Raw genomic sequence first — 24366 nt, forward strand, 5'->3', positions numbered from 1 at the left:
TAACCATCGTCTCAAGTTTCCAAATAGGCAGGTATGTCCCCTAACCAGCTTGATGCAGAGATTTCATGCCATTACATTGTTATGTAGAATCTTTTTCTAAATCCTTTTTGTTTTTTTAGTTCTTTAGTTCATCTTTTGAAACATTTGACCTTGTTATTACTAAAATGTTTTTTTGACATTTGTTCCGTTATATATATTAGTATATTGCGCATTTTTTGAATAACTTTTTGAGTACCTAGCATTCCGAGGGATGAGTATACAAATAAAGCATTGAAAAAAGCTACCGCTGGAGAGTCTCAAACATTAAACTGTGTGGTACAGTCTAAAAGAATAGTATAATCTGGCAGTGCTGTTCCTCCTAGAAAGCTCAGCTCCCGTATTGTCACTGTGCCAGCCTTACTTGCCATTTTCTGAACTTTCCCCGGGCACTCTGTTTCAAGGCTCTGCTCACACTATTCCTGGTGCCTGAAATTTCCTTCCATCCTTGTCATCTTTTAGTTGAACTCAGAAATGCAGCTGCTTACAAAAATTACTGCAATGGAGCACTTTTTTTTGTATTTATGAATTCATTTGTCTGTCTCACACTAGTCTGTGACCCTTGGAGGATAGAGACTGCATCTTTTTTGTTTGTTTGTTTGTTTTTTGAACAGGGTCTCTCTGTAGCCCAGGCTTGAGCCCAGGAATTTGAGATCAGCCTGGGAAACATAGTGAGACTTCATCTCCAAAAAAATTATACTTTTAGATGGATCTAGAAACTGAGTCATAAAGAAAATTGATGTAAGGTAAAAATCCTGACAGCATATATGGTATTAATCTTGATATCCTCAGAGGGTGGGAGTCACTGAAGAAGGTAGGTTAATGCAACTCTCCAGCTCTTGGGCCAGGAGAGAGAAGGAAATATAGGCTTACATTCCAAGGAAAAGGGCAAGGCTGTCTGGTGGGATATATACTAAAAGATCATTGAGAGGCAACACTTGCTAGGTAGCCCAGTTGAAATTATAACATGAATTAAATCAGAGTAGGTAAGTCATTCGACTCTGAATAAAGTTGGTGGGAAAAGAGAGTAACAGGTAATCAGTTCATCAGAAGACTGAGTCTTTATCTCATTTTCTGTCTCTAGGAGAGAAACCTTTCCTTTGTGAAGCCCAAGGATGTGGCCGTTCCTTTGCTGAGTATTCTAGCCTCCGAAAACATCTGGTGGTTCACTCAGGTATCAGAACCTCTGCCATTCATAGATTTTAGGAAAAGTAGACAAAAGAATAAAAGGGTTGTGGGGGTGATATAAAGACATCTAAAAAGAAACAAACTGTTCACTATAAAGATAGAAAGCTTCTCATCATCATGACGGAATCAGAAATCAAGGCCCTTAATTCTTATAATCGTGGAGGGGGGACATCTAATTATTATTTTCAGCTGTGTTTCTAATATAGCCTTCTTTTGAAGAGATCAGCAAATTTGTTTGGCACTCTGCTGGGTGCTTTATAAGTTACATAAAACACGGACCCTCTTCTTTAGGAATTGACATTTTTATCCTTGGGGAGGATTTCATATCAGAAGAAAGTAAAAAGACTGATATAAGTTGTAGCAGCACCAGTAATATTACTGCCTTCTGAGCAGGTGTTAGTGATCCTGCTTGGGTCACCATTTTGGCAGAAACTATGCCTTTGGCAAATAGAACCACAAACCTTATCATTGCCCATGTGGAGAAGAGAAAAGAGGAGTAAGATTTAGTGACCCATTTTCTGTTTGGAGCCTTAAATTAATTCCCTGCAATTCTGTCAGTTTGCTCACTCTGCAGATATATCTCATCCTTTCAATCAGAAGTCAGGTACAGCCCAGGGAAAAACCTGTATCTTGTTAGAAGGACTTTTTTCCTGTAGGACATGGTGATTTACTTGGAAAACAAGATGGGGAAGGTAGTTTAAGAAGGGCCTAAAATGCCAGGAAGGAGAGTTTGTGGAGCCTACTGGAGATACAACCTGATGAGAACTTGGCTTACTGAAGATTAATCTGGCAGTGATGCAGAAGCCAAACTAAAACAGGAAGAGATGAGAAGACTCTTTTTCAGTCTGGTCAAGAAGTCTGCTCCAGTGTAGTGGCAGGGAGCATGGAAAGAGACCCAGTGGAAGAATCTGTTCAACTCCACAAATGATTGGCTGGCTATAAAGTTATACAGAAATGGAGGCAGCAGGTGAGGATTATTGATTCAAGAAGCATGGTAGTGGCCGGGCGTGGCGGCTCACGCCTGTAATCCCAACACTTTGGGAGGCTGAGGTGGGTGGATCACTTGAGGTCAGGAGTTCGAGACCAGCCTGACCAACATGGTGAAACCCTGCTGAGATCAGTCTACTAAAAAAATAAAAAATTATCTGGGCGTGGTGGCACATGCCTGTAATCCCAGCTACTTGGGAGGCTGAGGCCGGAGAATTGCTTGAACCTGGGAGGCAGAGGTTGCAATGAGCTGAGATTGCGCCGTTGCACTCCAGCCTGGGCAACAAGAGTGAAACTCCGTCTCAAAAAAAAAAAAAAAGCATGGTAGTTTCAGGAGGTTGAGGCTGCAGTGAGTTGTGATTACGCCACTGCACTCCAGCCTGGGTGACAGGGCGAGACCCTGTCTCAAAAAAAAAAAAAGTGGTAGTGAAGATAAGGAGGGAAAGGGGGCTTTCCAGTTGTCAGGCTGACTCACATATTTATAAGAGGGGTTAGAAAAGTGTTGGATGATGAGTGCTAGAGGGGCTCTGTAGACTAGCCTTGTAAGTTTGTTGGAGGTGAGAAAAATTCCTCGCACACAACAGCTTTTTAGAATTTGTTGATTGAGTGAACCAATTAGAATGAATAAAAGGATTGCTAAGTAACAGTGAATGAGGACATAGCTGAGAGTAAGTAGCATAACTTTTTTTAGTAGACCTGTTCAGATTTTATTACTTTTCTCTGCTACTGCTTAACAGTTTAAAAGCTGGACACTGGAGAAAATAGGTGATGGAGGTTAATCAGAGCAGAGGCTTGCTGAGGAAGAGATGAACTCAAGGAGGAGAGGGATTCTAGAATGGAATCAGGTCATTGTTGAATGACTGGCCATGGGAAACAAGGGGAAGCCAGTACATGACAAGTGGAGAGGAGGAACTGGAAGTTACTTATGAGGAAAGCAAGCTACTGCAGCGGGAGCAAGGAAGTTGGAGAGTTATAATCAATCAGGGATGTACATTTCAGAGTTGAGATCTTAGAAGTAGAGCAGTTTTTTAATATGATGACAAGTTATAAGCAGAGGTGGCAAACTGGTATCCTATAGGCTAAATGTGGACTTCAGATGTGTTTTGCTTGGATTGTAGAGCGTTTTTATTTTACTTTACTGTGTTAGATTATGTGAAAGATTCACCAAAGTAGAGAAATTTTTTTTTACATAGCAACAGTGGTGTTATACGTGTCAAAATTAATAATTCCTTGGTTTTATCTTATAACCAATCCATGTTCAGTTTTTTCTACTTGTTTCGAAAATGTCTTTTAAAGTTGGTTTGTTTAAATCAGGATCCAACAAGATCCAATATTATATTTGGTTATTAAGTCTTTAAAAATCTAGATCTTTCTACATTGAGTTTTTGTTGTTGTTGTTGTTTGTTTTTTTCATAGAGTTGTTGCAAAACAGAGTCAGTTGACTCCTATAGAATACCCCACATTCTGGATATATTGGTTTGCTTCCATTTATGTCATTTAACTTGTTTCCCTACGTTTCCTATTAATGTAAGTAAGCTCTAAAAGCTTCAAAGTTTGGAAGTTTTGGGCAAGAATATGTCAGAGATGGTTCTGTGTGCTTCGTTTTGTGTCACATCAGGAAGCTTACAGTGCTTGGTTGTCAAAATTGATCCATGGGTTCAGCTGGCCTGATCCCTTTATTATAAAGTTCCCTATGAACGTTTCACTTTCTCTTTTTTTTTTTTTTTTTGAGACAGTATTACTCTGTTGTCCAGGCGAGAGTGCTGTGGTGTGATCTTGGCTCACTGCAGCCTCCGCCTCCTGGATTCAAGCAATTCTGTCTCAGCCACCCGAGTAGCTGGTATTACAGGCGCGTGCCACCACACGCGACTAATTTTTGTATTTTTACTAGAGACAAGGTTTCACCATGTGGCCAGGTCTTGAACTTCTGACCTCAAGTGTTCTGCCTGCCTTGGCCTCCCAAAATGCTGGGATTACAGGCACGTGCCACCACACCCAGCCAACCTTTCACCTTTTGATTTCATTCCTAAATGATACCTGAATCTCTTATTTCATTAAGGATTGTAAAATGGTGGTTTTTCTTATTCCTTTACGCTTTTCACATTAGTTGGAATTCTTATGTACTGTGGGACTCTTTAGTTGGACTCTTCCACTAATATCAAATAGGGCTATTTGATCATTTGCATAGGCAAGACAGGATAAATATGTAATTCTTTTAATTGTGAATTTTGAGAATAAGGAATTGATGCTCTAGTTACTTCTAGTATTTCATGTTTGATGCTATTTCAAATGAAATGTTTTCTTGATTTTATTTTTGAGTTGTTCATTGCTAGTATATAGAAATACAATTGAATTTTGTACATTGATCTTGCAGCCTTGGTAAATGCTTGAGTTTTAGTAGTTTCTTTTTTTTTTTTCTTCCAGCTTTTTAGTTCAGGGGTACATGTGTAGGATGTGTAGGTTTGTTACATGAGTAAACGTGTCCCATGGTGGTTTGCTGCACAGATCATCCCATCACCTAGATATTAAGCCCAGCATCCATTAGCTATTCATCCTGATGTTCTCCCCCTCCTCCTACACCCCATTTTTTTTCTTTTCTGTTTATTTTTTTAGAGACAAAGTCTCACTCTATTGCCCAGGCTAGAGTGCAGTGGCACCATCATAGCTCACTGAAGTCTTTGAACTCCTGGGAACAAGTGATCTTACCACCTCAGCCTCCCCAGTAGCTGGGACTGAGGCAGAAATTTAAAAATAAATATGCATTCATTCACTCCAAGAAAAGTAATAGGCAAGGCAAGGGTTAAAAAGAAAAGAACAAGTTTTCCTCTGCCTACCAAGCTCACTTCAAGGACAGTTATAAGATAACGCTGTTTGAGAAGCCAAGGCCAAAGGAATGGACTCCAGACACCCTCTCTTCCAGAGCAAGGTTGAAGGAAAAAAAAAAAGAGAGAGAAAGACAAATTCCTTTACTGTTACTCCTTTCCCTGGCTTCTTAAGCATAACTATGTTTTACAAATGTCTGTATTTAGCCAGTTCTTATTTTTCTTTCAACGCAGCTACAAGGTCACCAGCTATGCAAGGCCACAAGTTATGCTATGCTATAGAGTATGTGACCTGTCATGATTAACTGCTTTTGTTTTACTTTTGTTAAGTCCGCTTATAAAAACCCCACTCTGTCTTTGTTTAATGCTCAGCTTTTTGGATGTGAATCCACTGAGCGGGTGTGTACCTAAAATAAACAATCCTCGTGTTCTCCATGTCAGTCTCTCCAGTCCTGTTTCTCGCAATAGGACTACAGGCTCACACCACCACATCTAGCTAATTTCTATTATTTTGTAGAAATGGAGTCTTTTTGTGTTGCCTGGGCTGGTCCTGAACTCCTGGCCTCAAGTGATATTCCCACCTTGGCCTCCCAAAATATTGGGATTACAGGCATGAGCCACCACACCTGGCTGAGTTTTAGTAGTTTTTAAAAAATCGATTTCTTAGTGTTTTCTACATAAAAGATCATGTCATCTGAGATTAAAGATAGTTTTGCTTTTTCCTTTCCAATCTAGGTGCCTTTAATTTCCTTTCTTTCTTGCTTTTTTTTGAGACATGGTCTCCCTCTGTTGCTCAGGTTGGAGTGCAGTGGTATGGTCATGGTTGACTGCAGCCTTGACCTCCTGGGTTTGGGCAGTCCTTCCACATCAGCTTCCCGAGGCTGGGAGTACAGGCACATGCCCAGCTTTTTTTTCTGAGTCTTGCTGTGTTCCCCAGGCTGGAATACAGTGGCGCAATCTCTGCTCACTGCAACCTCCACCTCCCAGGTTCAAGTGATTCTCCTGCCTCAGCCTTCCGAGTAGTTGGGATTACAGGCATGCACCAGCACGCCCAGCTAATTTTTGTATTTTTGGTAGAGATGGGTTTTCACCATGTTGGCCAGGCTAGTATTGAACTCCTGACCTCAAGTGATCTGCCTGCCTTGGCCTCCCAAAGTGCTGGGATTACAGGTATGAGCCACCGTGCCTGGCTCCCAGCTAGTTTTTTTAAAAAATTGTTATAGAGACAGGGTCTTGCCATATTGCCCAGGCTGGTTTCACACTCCTGGGATCAAGCAGTCTTCCTGTCTAAGCCTTCCAATGTCGGGATGACAGGCATGAGCCACTGCACCTGGCCTTAATTTCCTTTTTTTTTTTTTTTTTTTTTTGGAGACTGAGTCTCCCACTGTCACCCAGGCTGGAGTGCAGTGGCGTAATCTCGGCTCACTGCAGCCTCTGCCTCCCGGGTTCAAGAGATTCTCTTGCCTCAGCCTCTCGAGAAACTGGGATTACACGCGTGAGCCACCATACCCGGATAATTTTGTATTTTTAGTAGAGACAGTGTTTCAGCATGTTGGCCAGGCTGGTCTTGAACTCCTGATCTCAGGTAATCCACCTGCCTTGGCCTCCCAAAGTGCTGAGATTACAGGCATGAGCCACAGTGCCCGGCCTACTTTTTTTTTCTGGCTAGAACCTTGAGTACAATGGTGAAAAGAAGTGGTGAGGCCGGGCGCAGTGGCTCATACCTGCAATCCCAGCACTTTGGGAGGCCAAGTCAGGCAGATCACCTGAGGCCAGGAGTTCTAGACCAGCCTGGCCAACGTGATGAAACCCCGTCTCTACTGAAAATACAAAATTATCCAGGTGTGGTAGCTCACACCTGTAATCCCAGCTACTCAGGTGGCTGAGGCATGAGAATCGCTTAAACCCAGGAGGTGGAGGTTGCAGTGAGTCAAGATCGCACCACTGCACTCTAGCCTGGGCGGTAGAGCGAGAATCTGTCTCAAAAAAAAAGTGGTGAGAGTACATATCCTTGTCTTTTTCCCAGTCTTAGAGGAAAAGCATGTATTCTTTCATGATTAATTTTTTTTTTTTTTTAAGACAAAGTCATACTCTGTTGCCCAGGCTGGAGTGCAGTGGCGTGATCTTGGCTCACTGCAACCTCTGCCTCCTGAGTTCAAGTGATTCTCCTGCCTCAGCCTTCCGAGTAGTGGGGATTATAGGCGCTCGCCACTATGCCTGGCTAATTTTTGTGTTTTTTAGTAGAGATGGGGTTTCACCATGTTGGTCAGGCTGGTCTCGAACTTCTGACATGAAATGATCCACCTGCCTCAGCCTCCCAAAGTGCTGGGATTACAGGTGTGAGCCACTGTGCCTGGCCTTTCATGATTAAATTTGATGTAAGCTGTAGTTTTTTCATAGATGCCTTTTATCGGATGAAGGAATTTACCTTCTCTTCCTAGTATGTTGAGAATTTTTATTATGAATGGGTATTGGATCTTGTCAGACACCTTCGTGTGTCTGTTGAGATGATCTTGTTGTTTTTGTACTGTATGCTACTAATGTTACTGCTAGTAGTTGGTTTTTGGATGTAAAACCAACTTTGTATTTCTAGGGTAAATCCCATTTGGTCATGGTGTTTAGTCCTATTTATGTGGTGCTAGACTTGGTTTTGTCATAATTTGTTAAGAATTTTTACAGCTGGCTGGATGTGGTGGCTCATGCCTGTAATCTCAGCACTTTGGGAGGCCAAGGCAGAGGATTGCTTGGGCCTAGGAGTTCTAGACCAGCCTGGGCATGATAGGGAGACCTGTCCTCTACAAAAAAAATCAATCAGTAAGAGAGAGGGAGGGAAGGAAGGAAGGAATGATGAGAGGAAGGGAGAGATAGAGAAGGAGGGCCGGAGAGTGGAAAGGAAGGAGGAAAAGGAGTCTGTAGGTTCATGAGGGATATTGGCCTGTAATGTTTTCTTGTGATATCTTTAGCTTTTCTGTGAGGGTAATTATACTGGACTCCCTGGTTCAAGCGATTCTCATGCCACAGTTTCGTGAATAGCTGGCACTACAGGCGTCCACCACCAATGTCTTGTTAATGTTTGCATATTTTTTAGTAGAGATGGGGTTTTGCCTTGTTAGGCTGGTCTTGAACTCTTGGCCTCCAGTGATTCACCTGTCTTGGCTTCCCAAAGTACTGGGATTATAGGCGTGAGCCACCATGCCTGGCCTGGTTGTTATTTTTGGAGCTTCTCATGCTGTATTTATGCTTTTGACATGACCCATTTGTCTTGTTATAGCCTCTTTGCTTTCTAACACAACAGTTCCCAGGCTTACCTTGGACTTGGAATCAGCTATTCCTCCATGGAGTCCTGGTTCCTTATAGTTGGAACCACAGTCTGGGTGCCATGTGCCTGTTGCTGTTAGGTTGTCATTGTTGGCAGGGCGCAGTGGTTTATGCCTGTAATCTCGGCACTTTGGGAGGCTGAGGCGAGCAGATCACTTTAGCCCACGAGTTCGAGACCAGCCTGGGCAACACAGTGAAGCCCCATTTCTACAAAAAAAAAAATACAAAAATTAGCTGGGTGTGGTGGCACGCACCTGTAATCCCAGCTACTTGAGAGGCTGAGGCATGAGGATCTCTTGAACCCAGGAGGTGGAGGCTGCAGTGAGCCAAGATGCACCACTGCACTCCAGCCTGGGAAACAGAGCGAGACTGCGTCTCAAAAAAATAAAAATAAAAAGGTTGTTACTGTTTCTAGAACTTTTCGGTGGAAAGAACTAGAGAAGACATATTTTTGAAAAGAAAATAATTGGTTCATGTTGATAATTCCAATTTAAATTTTCACATTAAACAATTTTCAGGGGATTTTTTTGTACTTTATATTTTTTTCTTACATTGAAAATCTTGGTTTGTAACATTAATACAATATTGTTTCAAAATGATAATACCAATATTATCAATTTGTCTACAGAATGAAGTTTAAGACTTTTGGAGCTGTGTTTTTCTTAGAATAATACTATGTTTAAATACCCTTTAAATCATTGTTTTAATATATCACCAGCTTGATATATAGATTTGCTTCAGTTTCTTTTTCAAAAAGCTTTGATTGTAGGTGTGTCTCTTTACCATGTTCCTTCCCTCCTTCTCTTATAGGTATAACCACTTTTTATTTCCCATTTGGTTTACTTTTTCAGTGGTTCTTTTTGCATATACAAGCAAATGCAGGTTATTTAAGTTGAGATATAGTTCACATACCATAAGATTCATCTCAAAAAAGTGTGCAGTCCGGCTGGGCATGGTGACTCATGCCTGTAATCCCAGCATTTTGGGAGGCCGAGGCGGGTGGATCACCTGAGGTCAGGAGTTCAAAACCAGCCTGGCCAACATGGTGAAACCCCATCTCTACTAAAAATAACAAAAATTAGCTGGGTGTGGTGGCATGTGTCTGTAATCCCAGCTACTCAGGAGGCCGAGGTGCAAGAATCACTTGAACCCGGGAGGCGGAGGTTGCAGTGAACCGAGATAATGCCACTGCACTCCAGCCTGGGCGACAGAGTCAGATTCCGTCTAAAATATAAAAATAAAAAAAGTGTGCAACTAAGTGATTTTTAGTAGTAATATAATTATCCCTTGTTATCTGTGGTGTATAGGTTCCAGGACCCCACAGATACCAAAATCCACAAATACCCAAGTCTCTTACATAAACTGGCATGGTATTTGCATATAACCTACACATATCCTCCCATATGCTTTAAATCATCTCTAGATTATGATAGTACCTAATACAACGTAAATGCTATGTGAGTAGTTATGCTATATTGGTTATTTGTATTTTTTATTGCTATATTGTTATTTATTTATTTATTTATTTTTTTAGATGGAGTCTCGCTCTGTTGCCCAGACTGGAGTGCAGTGGCCCACCATCTTGGCTCAATGCAACTTCCACCTCCTGGGTTCAAGTGATTCTCCTGCCTCAGCCTCCCAAGTAGCTGGGATTACAGGCATGTGCCTGGCTAATTTTTATATTTTTAGTAGAGACAGGGTTTCACCATGTTGGCCAGGTCTTGGAACTCCTGACCTCGAGTGATCTACCTGCCTTGGCCTCCCAAGGTACTAGGATTACAGGCATGAACCACTGTGCCTGGCCTGTTATTTATTTTTATTTTTTCTGAATATTTTTTATCTGCTTGGTTGAATCAATGGATGTGGATGGCCAACTATATATTCATAGTTTTACAGTTTTCTCTACTGTCCGACTCCACAACATTTTATCATCCCAAAAAGGATCCCCATATCCAGGAGATGATTAAAAAAAGAAAAAGAATTCCCATTATTAGTATCATTGACCATTTCTCTCTTTCTCCAGCCCTTAGCAACCATTAATCTGCTTTCTGTGTCTGGATTTGCCTGTTCTGGACATTTCGTATGGCCTTTTTTTTTTTCTTCCCCTAGACGGAGTCTTGCTGTCTCCCAGGCTGGAGTGCAGTGGCGCGATCTCGGCTCACTGCAAGCTCCGCCTCCTGGGTTCACGCCATTCTCCTGTCTCAGCCTCCCGAGTAGCTGGGACTACAGGTGCCCACCACCACGCCCGGCTACTTTTTTGTATTTTTAGTAGAGATGGGGTTTCACCGTGTTAGCCGGGATGGTCTCCATCTCCTGACTTTGTGATCCTCCTGCCTTGGCCTCCCAAAGTGTTGGGATTACAGGCGTGAGCCACCGCACCCGGCCTTTTTTTTTTTTTTTTTTTTTTGACAGAGTCTCACTCTGGCTCAGGCTGGAGTGCAGTGGCATGATCTTGGCTCACTGCAACTTCCACCTCCTGGGTTCAAGCAATTTTCCTGCCTCAACCTCCCAAGCAGCTGGGATTATATGCGCCCGCCACCATGCCTAGCTAATTTTTGTAGAGATGCGGTTTCACCATGTTGGCCGGGCTGGTCTTATCTCCTGACCTCAAGTAATCTGCCTGCCTCGGCCTCCCAAAGTGCTGGGATTACATGTGTGAACCACTGCACCTGGCTAAAATAAATTTATTTTAGATTCATGGGGTACATGTGCAGGTTTGTTACAAGGGTATATTGCATGATGCTGAGGTTTGGGCTACTAATAACCCTGTTGACCAAGCAGTGAACATAGTACCTGATAGGTAGTTTTTCAACCCTTGTCCCATAGCCGCTTTTGGAATCCCCAGTGTTTATTGTTCCCATCTTTGTGTCCATAAGTACCCAGTGTTTAGCTCCCGCTTATAAGTGAGAACATGGTGTTTGATTTTCTGTTTCTGTGTTAATTTGCTTAGGATAATGGCTTCCAGCTGCATCCATGTTGCTGCAGAGGACATGATTTTGTTCTTTTTTATGGCTGCATAGTATTTCATGGTGTGTATGTGCCCCATTTTCCGTATCTAATCTACCATCGATGGGCACCTGGGTTGATTCCATGTCTTTGCTGTTGTGAATAGTGCTGCATTGAACATGTGAGGGCAGGTGTCTTTTTGGTAGAGCAGTTTATTTTCCTTTGGGTAGATTGCCAGTAATGGGATTGCTGGTTCAAATGGTGATTCAGTTTTTAGTTTTAAGCTTTGTATTCTACCCTGTTTCTATTGTATAGGTTTTTTTTGTTTTTTTTTTTGCTATGCAGGACTATTGCAGTATCTATAGCTTTTTAGTCAGTCTCTGTGATGAATGTTTATGTTGTTTCCAGTATTTAGCCATTTAAAATAATGTTGCAGTGATGAATAACCTTGTGCACAGAGTATTTCACATTTTGCTGCTATAATTTTGGGACATATTCCTAGAAGTGGGATTCCTAGGTCAAAGGGCAAGTGCATCTACAATTTTTCTAGATCTGGTCAGATTCCCCCAAAGAGGTTTTTGTATTTTGCATTCCCAGCAAAATACAATCAGCAAGGATGATTGCCGTACCATGTGTTTGTCAATTGTGAATTTGTTCCTAGCATTTAGAAATTGGGAGATTCTACTTAAAAATCCTTATTTCCAGTGTCTTAAAAAAAAAAAATCAGAGAATCTGGCTGTGCTAGGCCTTAATCTACCCATGGCAACAGTTGGCTAGAGCTGAATAACGGCTGCCCCTTTTCTAGGTACTCTCTAGGTTACTGCAGCCCCCACTTGGCCATTTTACTTACTTTTGCTACCTATCAGTCTCCTATAGACATGAGTTTCTGACCCCTGCTCTAAGTATGGTTTTCTCGGTAGGTAGAATGGAGACGGAGAGTTTGGGACTTGAAGACATAGAGGACAATTTATATTATTATGTTAGAAGAGCCACCAGTGTGAATGTTGATGACCCTAAAGAGGGTGGCAGGGAATATGACAAGGGGATATTAGGAACACAGGATTGGGATCCTTGAGGAAAGCACATGTCCTAGAGGTCCATGGAAGACTGTCTGAAAAAGAAGGCATATTTTTTGTGGTTGCCATGGTCCTATACCAAAGAGGTTTTGTGAAGGCAGCATTACAGTAGGTCTGGAAAGGACCAAGGGCTGGGAGCAGGGAGTGTGCTAAAGCCCTCCTGGTGTACTCTTCCTGCCTTCCCCCATATACTGAAGTTTGAGAGGCTGGGAAGGTGGGGAATGGGAAAAGGAGCAGCTGCTTATGTTCAGTTTAACATTCTCAGGGTTTCTCCATCTAGGTCTTGAGTTCATTCTCTTCCTGTCCTTTTGGCTTCCCTGTTTAACCTGGTCCCTGTTTCAGGAGAGAAGCCTCATCAGTGCCAAGTCTGTGGGAAGACCTTCTCTCAGAGTGGAAGCAGGAATGTGCATATGAGAAAGCATCACATGCAGCTGGGAGCAGCTGGGAGTCAAGAGCAGGAGCAAACTGGTGAGGAGGGTGGGCATAGTGGAGGGCTATACTACTTCTAGGGTTCAAAGAGCCAAATCACTGTCCTGCCTGGTTATCTGGAAATTTTCTGATTCTGTTTTGGGTAGATAGACCTGGTCTCATTTGATGGGCTGATGGTTTCCAAACATAGCTATACAGTAGAATCATCTGCAACCTTTTAAAATTTATATACTTTTTGTTGCTTGTCCCCCCACCAATAAAACAAAGCAATCTGATAAATGAGATAATTTGCAAGATCCTAGAATCTGTAGTTTTAAAAGTTTCCCTAGTGAGTTTGATGGTAACTAGTGCTGATCCATGAACAAGGATTTGAGTAACACAGTGATAAAAGATTTCCGCACAGGAAGAGTTTAAGCTTTTTTATTGTTTTAGATGGAGTCTCGCTTTGTCACCCAGGCTGCAGTGCAGTGGTACCATCTCGACTCACTGTAACCTCTGCCTCCTGGGTTCAAGCAGTTCTCCTGCCTCAGCCTCTTGAGTAGCTGGGATTATAGGCGGGTGCCACCACACCTGGCTGATTTTTATATTTTTGTAGAGACGGGGTTTCACCATGTTGGCCAGGCTGGAAGCATATTTTATTTACCAGTCATGACTACCTTTTTGCCCTGCCTGAAATTTGATAACTCTTTTTAATTCTTATTCCTTTGCCATATCTTTCCTTAATTATTCCAAATGTTCCTTTCTAAAGATCCACCTATCCTGTTTCATATGCTAATTCTTCAGATGCTGAACATAAGCAAGGATCATTATCTTCTAAGGCTTACTCTTTCCCTTCTAGGTTTATTCTTGTTTCTCGAAAGTAGGTGAAATAGGAGGTGGCATCCCATCTATAGGTTAACTTCTAGTAATGAAAGAGAAGGCCAACTTCTGTTGAAAGAAAATGAGGACCAGGCACAGCCTTGATTGCTGTATGTCTCTCACAACCTATTCTCTGTGCAGCTGAGCCACTAATGGGCAGTAGTTTGCTTGAAGAGGCTTCAGTACCCAGTAAAAACCTGGTGTCTATGAATTCCCAGCCCAGCCTTGGTGGAGAATCCTTGAACCTACCAAATACCAATTCTATCCTGGGAGTTGATGATGGTAAGACTTCCAACTCTCCTTTATTTGGGAAAAATGGGCTGCAACTAGGGGCTAAGGAATGGGGTGTCTCCACAATGTATGTTTAAATCTCATTTCTTATGAGTAGCTGTGGTATGAGTAGCATTTGTGTTCTTATTCTCTGGGGTGGATTAGTGAAGCTGTTTTAAAAAAAATTTTTTTTTTCATTGAAGATAATATAATAAAAGAATAAAAAGAAAAAATTCTTAAGAAAAAATTATTCATAATCCTAGCATCCTAGCCCAACTATTTCTATCTTTCCTATTGCAGTTATGGAAGAACTTAACTTTTAAAACATTTAAACAGAACATAACCAGGTTTTACAGAGGAGATATAAAGCAATTTCTCCATACCTTCAAAAGCCATATCTTCTGGAGAAAAGAAAGGGCTCTCTAGGAAACACTTGCTTCTCTCTGGTATAGAAATTTCACCCAAGTTACACAGGCCAGGCCCTCTTCTCTGAAAAACTTAACAGGTGAGGTCAGCATGCATTTATTCAGTGCCTACTGTGTGCCTGGCACCATGGGAAAGACAAAAGTAGAAGATAGGGACCTTAAAATCCAGTTGAGAAGTGAAAGCTTACATATATATGGGAAAGAACATTGAGTACATAAAAGACAGTATATAAGCCAACATTAAATTATATGGTACAGCATAAAATAGTTGTATAATCTAGAAAAACCCTAGAAGAAACTTAATTTTTTGAGGGCTAAGTGGTATATCCATAAACTATTTCCAGAAGATTTTCATGGTGATCCCACTGATGAACATTTAGTAACTGTGAGACCCTATATGTTTTTGTTACTCATATCATATTCGGTTAGTAAGTGCTATTAGTATCACTGGCGACTGCTTTAAGGGTGGTTTTGGTTCCCTTACCTGCTTGCCTAAGACTTTTGCCTGTTTCATACAGTTTTAATTCAGTTAACAGTGCTAACGCCGTATTATTCTAGATCCTGTATTAAGATTTCTTGCCTTTCTATTCTCTTTTTATAATACTTTCCAAATTCACTGATAATGCTTATCAGACAGGATTAACTTGGAAGAAATAGAGGAATGTGGGAAATAGAGGAATAGAGTTTTAGAGTTGTTATTGAGAGGCTTAATGATCCAGATAGGTATATCTCTGGATTCACTTTTCATTGAAACATTTTTCTGTTGCTTCACAGAGGTGCTTGCTGAAGGATCCCCACGTTCCCTGTCTTCAGTGCCTGATGTGACACATCACCTGGTGACCATGCAGTCAGGGAGGCAATCATATGAAGTTTCTGTCTTAACTGCAGTAAATCCACAAGAGGTAAAGTGGTCTCTTGCCCTTTGTTTCTGTGGCAATTCATGTGGGGAATGATTGAGAATTTAGAGGACCTGAAAAAGTCTCCAGTTTCCATTTCCTGGAAACTTTGGCATGAATATTTTCCTTTAAATTAAGCATGAGTTCAGCTTGAAAGGAGCCTGAGGGTTAGTCTTAATGAATTGGAGATTGGTCTGTCACAGCTGGGACTCCTGGCTTTAAAATTCTTTTATACACATTCCTCGTTGATGTCTGTTCCCACTATTCTCTGCCACACTATAACATGAAGATACAGCTTTTATTTTATAAAGGCACACAGCAGGCACTGAATAATTGCATGTTGACCTTCCTGTTAAGTTATTCAGAGAAGAGGGCCTTGCCTGTGTAAATTGGGTGAAATTTCTGTACCAGAGAGGAGCAAGTATTTGCTGGAGATCCCTTTCTTTTCTCCAGAAATAACATCCTGGAAAAAGTCCCTCAGCAAAAAAGGTAGTTAACAAAATCATTAAACATAATTATTGTTCATTCTGCTATGGTCATATGTCTGGGAGATACCAGGCTTAACCAAATGGGCATATACAAATTTGTTCACTTGCTTGCTAAGTGAGAACCATTACCTAAATCAATGGTCTCCAGCCTTTTTGGCAACAGGGACCGGTTTCGTTTCACCTCAGCTCATCAGGCATTAGATTCTGATAAGGAGTGCGCCACCTAGATCCCTCAAATACACAGTTCACAATAGGGTTTGCGCTCCTATGAGAATCTATTGTTGCTGCTGATCTGACAGGAGAGGTGGAGCTCAGGTGGTAATGCTTGCTCACCTGCTGCTCACCTCCTGTTGTGCGGCCCCGTTCCTAATGGCACGGACCAGTGCTGGTCCATGGCCTGGGGGTTGGTGACTTCTGATCTAAACAAAAAAGGTTTTAGGTTGAGCTAAGCACTTTCAACTCTGTAGTTTGGCTTTGACTCAGAAAACAGAATGCAAACCTGTCAGTGTTTTAGAATCTTGGGATATTTCACTGGTCTTGTGTCATGGGAGTGGATGACTTCATCACGAGCACATTTCATATGCATAAACTTTTGTCAAAACCTATGTAGCTTGGATCCTTTCAGTATTACATTAGTTTTTATGGTGCTCTTCTGTCTTTTCTCCTCTTTTCTTTTTTTTTTGAGACAGAGTCTCACTCCGTTGCCCAGGCTGGAGTGCAGTGGTGCATTCTCGGCTCACTGCAACCTCTGCCTCCCGGGTTCAAGCGATTCTCCTTCCTCAGCCTCCTGAGTAGCTGGGACTACATGTGCGTGCCACCACGCCCAGCTAATTTTTTTGTATTTTTAGTAGAGACGGGGTTTCACCATGTTGACCAGGATGGTCTCGATCTCTTGACCTCGTGATCTGCTTGCCTCAGCCTCCCAAAGTGCTGGAATTACAGGCGTGAGCCACTGTGCCCAGTCTTCTTTCTTTTCATTATAACCTTTATACCACAGTAAGCTGTTACATCATTCAAATGACTGCATCCTATATTGAATATTCTCCATTATTCTCTGATATCTTTGGGGGTACCCAGGATTACAGGGTTCTGGGCATACATGTTAATGCTTTTGCCAGGACTTTTCTTTTTATTCATTGTCGTGACCCATTGTCTTTGCTTATATTTAAAGTTTTTGCTCTTGATATCATTGGTTCTTTCCTAAGTCACTTTTTCTGGTAACTGCTTTGGAAGGAATCATACATATCTCACTTACGGAGCCTTCCTCTTTCTCCTCCATTTTTCTTGTCTTCATTTTTCTATTCTAAAGCTTTTATTATGGAAATTTTCAGAGTACAGTGAGAGAGAGACTAGTATGATAAACCCACGTCGAAGTTATGGCTGAGAGCGGCAGCTCACACCTGTCTCCTAACTTTGACTTTTTTTTTTTTTTTTTTTTGAGATGGAGTCTCACTGTCGCCAAGGCTGGAGTGCAGTGGTGCGAACTCAGCTCACTGCAACCTTCGCCTCCCAGGTTCAAGCAATTTTCCTGCCTCAGCCTTCTGAGTAGCTGGGATTGCAGGCGCCCACTACCAAGCCCGGCTAATTTTTGTATTTTTATTAGAGACAGGGTTTTACCCTGTTGGCCAGGCTGGTCTGGAACTCCTGACCTCAAGTGATCCACACGCCTCAGCCTCCCAAAGTGCTGGGATTACAGGTGTGAGCCACCGCGCTTGGCCCTGACTTTGACAGTTAACTTTGTGCCATGCTCGGTGGCCCATGCCTCTAATCCCAGCACTTTCGGAGGCAGAGGCAAGTGGATTGCTTGAATCCAGGAGTTCAAGACCAGCCTGGGCAACATAAGACCCCCATCTCTACAAAAAATACAAAAAAAGTTAGCGGGGCATGGTAGCATGTGCCTGTGGTCCCAACTACTCGGGAGGCTGAAGTAGGAGGATCACCTAAGCCTGGGAGGTTGAGGCTGCAGTGAGCAGTGATTGTGCCACTGTACTCCAGCCTGGGTGACAGAGTGAGACCCTGTCTCAAAAGACAAAAACACAATTAACTTTATACTGTTCTTGTTTTATCTCTTTCCTCCTTTTGTTGTTGTTGCTGTTTATGACGGAGTATTTCAAAGCAAATTGTAGGCATGTTATTTCTTCTGTATATATTTCAGTATATGCCTTTAACATACAATATTAAAAAAAACTATAATATCTTTACCACTTCAAACAAAGATAACAATAATTTATTGTATCCTCTAATAGTCTATGTTCTTTTTTTTCCTGCCCCTCAAAAATATCTTATGGTTGGTTTGCTAGAGTCAAGATTCAAACAATGTCTCTATATTGCATTTGGTTAATATTTCTCTTAATTCTCTTTATAATAGTCCTCCTTTTTTTTTAAATTTTTCAGTATGGTTATCTATTTAAGGAATTGGCTTTTTTTTTTTTTTTTTTTTGAGACTGAGTCTCACTCTATGGCCCAGGTCGGAGTGCAGTGGCATGATCTCGGCTCACTGCAACCTCCGCCTCCCAGGTTCAAGCAATTCTCCTGCCTCAGTCTCCCAATTAGCCGGGATTACAGGCACCTGCCACCAAGCCCAGCTAATTTTTGTATTTTTTAGTAGAGACGGGCTTTTACCATGTTGGCCAGGCTGGTCCCAAACTCCTGACCTCAAGTGATCCACCCGCCTCAGCCTCCCAAAGTGCTGGGATTACAAGCGTGAGCCACCGCGCCCGGCCAGGAATTGAGGTTTTTGTCCTAAAGATTTTCCCACATTCTGGTTTTGGCTGATTGACTCCTTTTGTTAATATTAATTTCTCTATTCACTGTATTTCCTAAAAACTGGTAGTTACATTTAGAGGTTTGATTAGATTCAATTTTTCCCCCTTGGCAAGAATATTTCATAAATGATGCTCTTGCTTCCTATTACAACTCATCAGGAGGCACATGATAATCAATTGATGTTAAGATTGACTGTTGGGTTATGTAAAGGTTTTGGCAACCATTACTGATCATAACCTAGATCTGTTTTTCATTAAGGCCTGCAAAATGGTGATATCCTAATTCTCTTGTTCCCTCTGTGTTTATTATGATTTTTTTTTTTTTTTTGAGATGGAGTCTTGCTCTGTTGCCCAGGCTGGAGTGCAGTGGCACCATCTCGGCTCACTGCAACCTCCACCTCCCGAATTCGAGCGATTCTTCTGCCTCAGCCTCCTGAGTAGCTGGGACCACAGGCATGTGCCACCACGCCCAGCTGTATTTTTAGTAGTGATGGGGTTTCACCATGTTGGCTATGCTGGTCTTGAACTCCTGACCTCAGGTGATACACCCATCTCGGCCTCCCAAACTGCTGGGATTACAGGCATGAGCCACTGAGCCCGGCCTAATTGTGATTCTTTTATACAAGAAATACTTCTCTCATCAACCATAGGGTTGCCCTGAAATCATCATTTCAGGAAAACCATCTCTTTTTTCTTTTACCTAGTACACATTATTATTCGAGCAAGCCAACCCATAGCACCTAGCCTTTTCTTTTTTATATTTGAAACCTCAGAGCTTTTCTCTCCTGTATTGGTAAATATGTTTAAAATTCTCCACGTTACCCAAATAAATGCCAGATGTATGAAAATTTAATTCATTCAGCGGCTAGTTACCACATACCTAGTATGTGTGAGGCATTCTGCAGGGTACTAGTTATACAATAGTAAACAAAATACAGTCTCTGCCTCCAGTAGCTTATAGGCAGAATTAGGACCTTCATAACTATATATATGGTGCTGGAGTTGCGCTGTACAGTACAATGAGATTAGGATGGGAGAAGTGACCGATGAATCAACTGGCAATTTTTTTTTTTTTAAATTTTTTAGATGGAGTCTCACTCTCTTGCCCAGGCTGGAGTGCAGTGGCACAATCTCGGCCCACTGCAACCTCCACCTCCTGGGTTCAAGCAATTCTCATGCCTCAGACTCCTGAGTAGCTGGGATTACAGGTGGCCGCCACCACACCCAGCTAATTTTTTGTATTTTTAATAGAGACGGGGTTTCATCATGTTGGCCAGCTGGTCTCAAACTCCTGACCTTAGGTGATCCACCCGCCTCGGCCTCCCAAAGTGCTGGGATTACAGGCATGAGCCACTGCGCCCAGCCTAAACTGGCAGTTTTTAAGTATAGTACGTTCCAGTCTTGGGAGAAGTCAGAGAATATGTTTTAGAGTTTAAGTTGAGATGGGAGGGATGAATAGAAATCATCTTGATGGAGAAGTAGAAGGAGTTGGAAGAATATAACAGGCAGAAGGACAGCAGTGTGTATGTACAAAGGTAGAAGGTGAGGGAGTAGAGGGCCTCTGTGGAACTGTAAAGGGTTGAGTGTGATGGGACATGGGTTGAAGAGATGGGCTGGAGAGGAAAATTGAGAGCTGGAAAGATAAGCTAGTCTCTTGAAAGGTCTTATAAGGCATGATTTTATCCTGGGGGCACTGAAGAACCACTGCACCGTTTGAAGTAGGGTATGACATGATCAGATTTGTGTATTCAGAATATCCAGTAATAGTACATTTGTTCCCTAGAACCTAGGCACATGAGTCTTGGAATTGGCCTCAGAGCATCTATGTATAATAGGTGCTGCCCACTTACAGCCTCAGGGAGACAGCATAACACAGGCTGCCTAAAAAACGAAAGACGTGGGTGTGGTGGATCATGTCTATAATCCCAGCACTTTTGGAGGCTAAGGTGGGAGGATCACTTGAGGCCAGAAGTTCGAGACAAGTCTGGACAACAGAGCAAGACCCTGTCTCTACAAAAAGTTTTTTAAAAAATTATCCAGGCATAGTGGTGCATACTTGTAGTCCCAGCTACTCCAGAGGCTGAGGCAGGAGGATCAACTTGAGCCCAGGAGTTCGAGGCTGCAGTGAACTATGATTGTGCCACTGCACTCCAGGCTGGGAGAGATCCTATCCGAAAAATCAAACAAAAAAAAAGGAAGTGTGGTCTTCACTCCAGGAGGGCACAAAACCCAGTTTCATAATGGAAGCCCAAAACACTTAGAAAAATATTAATAACACAAAGGGGAAAGTGCTGTCCTTGATGTAGCTGAAAATCCCGCACTGTCACTTTTTCCTCATGGGTTTTTGTATATTTACAAACATACCCTCTGTCTGAGCCTCACTTCTTTTGTGTTTTCTTCACTTTTACCATTATTCTCCTCCTCTTATCACAGGCATTTCCACTGCTTATCCCCTCCTTTTCTTTCTTCACTAGTTTGGGTCCTCCAATACCTTCAGTTTTTTTTCAAGCTGTGAGGCCCTCAGGGTTCCAGGCTTAGTCCTCTTCCTCATCCAAGGTCTAGGTAATAACTTGTCATTTCTCCAGTGAGTGAGGAATGTTGATTCCTTAAGAACTTTCAGGTGCTGGAGAAGGTGAAGGCTATTTGCAACACATGTCCATTTCACCTTTTTGGAGATCACCAAGCAGTATGGATCAAAGTCTACTGATGAACTTTGTAGAGCATGTAATTCCTGTAACATGCTCTAAAAATAAAAATAGCTTATCAAGAATATCAGAGAACAACCAAATCTGTTATCAGAAATTTTCATGAGAGGCTGGGTGCGGTGGCTCACGCTTGTGATCCTAGCACTTTGGGAGGCTGGGGTGGGAGGATCAGTTGAGCTTAGGAATTTGAGACCAGCCTGGGCAACTCAGGAAAACCCCATCTCTACAAAAAATAAAATAAAATTAGCTGTTCCTAGCTACTTGGGAGGCTGAGGTGAGAGGATCACTTGGGCCCAGAAGGTTGAGGCTGTAGTGAGCCATGATCTTGCCACTGCACTCCAGTCTGGGTGACAGAGCCAAACTATAGCAAAGACTTGGAACCAACCCAAATGTCCAACAATGATAGATTGGATTAAGAAAATGTGGCACATATATACCATGGAATACTATGTAGCCATAAAAAATGATGAGTTCATGTCCTTTGTAGGGATATGGATGAAACTGGAAATCATCATTCTCAGTAAACTATCGCAAGGACAAAAAACCAAACACCGCATGTTCTCACTCATAGATGGGTATTGAACAATGAGAACACCTGGACACAGGAAGGGGAACATCACACTCTGGGGACTGTTGTGGGGTGGGGAGAGTGGGGAGGGATAGCATTAGGAGATATACCTAATGCTAAATGATGAGTTAATGGGTGCAGCACACCAGCATGGCACATGTATACATATGTAACTAGCCTGCACATTGTGCACATGTACCCTAAAACTTAAAGTATAATAATAATAAAAAGAAATAATACTAAGGAATACCAAAGCTAGAGCATGTTAGACATTTGTCCTTTCTATCTGCAGTGCAAACCTCCCACATGACATAATTTATTCTAAGGGATGCTTCTCCATACCTTTGACAATATTTTCTAGTCATCTTTCAATAATATTTGCTACCAAAGAAATGTATATGTTTGTTTCAAAATTGTTCTTGTGCAGTAATTCAGCTATATTTTTTACCATACAGTGAAAAACAAATATATACTTACATCTTCAGTTATTAAATTAAAAAATTTAAGAGACTTAAATAATTATTATTGTTTAGAAAATTTTGGAAAATAATGTAATGAGGTGACATTAATTTGAATAGCTCTAAATATTTCTACAGAGATTTGTCTTCATGTTCTGAATTATTAGTTATTAAATGTATTATTTGTTTTTTTGGTTAAAAAAAAAAAAAAGAAAAATTACCATGGGAAAAATATCAGAAACTACAAGTCACCTCTCTGGTTCAGGTGGACAATCTCTATTTTCCCTCATTATTTTGCCACGTCTGAGAATTAGATGGAGGACTCATTGCACAGGCCCAACTGGGAACCTCAGGGCTTTTGGGCTCTCATACTTACTAAAGGTCATTCTAAATGGGGCTCCATATTTACATTGAGTTCACATTCTTGAACTCAAGAACCAGTGTAAGAGATTCCCAGCTAGTTTTGACTACATCTTAGAATGCTTTCCAAATCAAGGCAAAAATAGAAATTACAAATTCTGTAATATTTCTCATAAAGTACCTTTGCTAAGTTTGACTGCAAAGATCTGGATCTTGGCCTCCATTAAAAACACACTATTCTTAACTTTCCTGCCACACAGCATCAAATGGAATATGTGGTTTCTTTAAGGTTTAATTTTTCTTTAGATTTTGTTTAAATGTCTTTAAATTCCATATAATTAAACTCTTTTTTTTTTTTTTTTTAAATAAATACACCCTTTATTTTCATCTACATTGGGGGACAGTTTTGACATACTTTTTTTTTTTTTTTTTTTAAATTTATGAAGTATTTATTGATCATTCTTGGGTGTTTCTCGGAGAGGGGGATATGGGAGGGTCATAGGATAATAGTGGAGAGAAGGTCAGGAGATAAACACATGAACAAAGGTCTCTCGTTTTCCTAGGCAGAGGACCCTGCGGCCTTCTGCAGTGTTTGTGCCCCTGGGTACAAAAAAACATTTTTTTTTTTTTGGTGGATACGGTGTCTTACCATGTTGCCCAGGCTGATCTCAAATTTCTGGCCTCAAGCAATCTCCTCCCTCAGCCTCCCAAAGTGGTGGGGTTATAGGCATGAGCCATGGTGCCCAGCCCAATCATTAAATTCTACTGTATAAATTACCTTCATCCAAATTAGGATCACCAAGTAAATACATCTCAAGCTGAAGAATTTATTTGATTAGATTTTAATAAGTTCAGTTTTTGTTCTGAATTTTACTGAATTGTTCCCATCTCATTTGTGTGTGTCTGAAAACAGTCTCACTCTGTCACCCAGGCTGGAGTGCAGTGCAGTGGCATGATCGTAGCTCACTGCACCCTTGAACTCCTGGGCTCAAGTGATCCTCCTCTCTCAGCCTCCCAAGTAGCTAGGACTGCAAGCATGTACCACCATGCCTAATTTTTAAAATTTTCTTGTAGAGACAGTACCTCACTGTGTTGCCCAAGTGGGTCTCAAATTTCTGGTCTCAAGCAGTTCTCCTGCCTCAGCCTCCCAAAGTGCTGGGATTACAGATGTGAGCCACTGTCCCCAGCCTCATTTTGTTTTTATGTTAAAATGGAAGCCAGTTTCATTATTTCAAAAATCCTTTCAATAGAGCCTTGTGCATACGGTAGAATGTTGGTGGTAGTTGCCCTTAGGCTTATCATTCTTTTAAACCCAAGGAACCCCTAGATCTTTTATGAGTGGGTTTCAGCTCTCATATAGTACTTATAAAGGAACAGCTCCTCTTCCTATTTCCTTCTCCTACTTGAACTTCAGCCTATCCTTTGACTGACATGTATAAGATTTTGGTTCCACCGTTTGTTTTCCCTGTAAGTTAGAGATTCCTGTCACTGACTGGTGAGTAGGTAACTACACAAACAATAGTTTGGCTTATAGACTCAGAATATTTGATTGCCAGAGTTAAAATGCCAGCCTTATGACATGGCTAAAGTGCTGTCCCAAGGCCACAGTGAGATCTATCAGTCTGTGCATGTGTTTGCTTTGGAAGTAGATAGCCTTCATTCACCCCTGTAGTGCATTCTCCATCCTCCACTCTTAATCCTTTTTACTATGAATTATTTTTTCTATAATTCAACTGTAACCTATTCTAGATTTGCTTTCAATCTTTTACAG

At 41.6% G+C, this 24366-nt stretch overlaps 1 protein-coding gene across 6 annotated transcripts in view; it reads left to right on the top strand.

Moving 5' to 3' along the window:
• Positions 1 to 24366, top strand: part of ZNF410 (zinc finger protein 410) — a 46459-nt gene that overhangs the window by 21317 nt on the left and 776 nt on the right. For 5 of the 6 annotated variants that reach the window (XM_054529846.2, XM_024231311.3, XM_009249281.4 and 2 more), the window contains 4 exon segments: positions 1121 to 1210; positions 12716 to 12841; positions 13802 to 13942; positions 15130 to 15257. In XM_054529846.2, the coding sequence (XP_054385821.1) occupies positions 1121 to 1210; positions 12716 to 12841; positions 13802 to 13942; positions 15130 to 15257 (485 nt within the window). 6 annotated transcript variants of the gene reach the window in all.

Source organism: Pongo abelii, chromosome 15 (assembly GCF_028885655.2).
Source record: "Pongo abelii isolate AG06213 chromosome 15, NHGRI_mPonAbe1-v2.0_pri, whole genome shotgun sequence".
Classification (NCBI taxonomy): Eukaryota; Metazoa; Chordata; class Mammalia; order Primates; family Hominidae; genus Pongo; species Pongo abelii.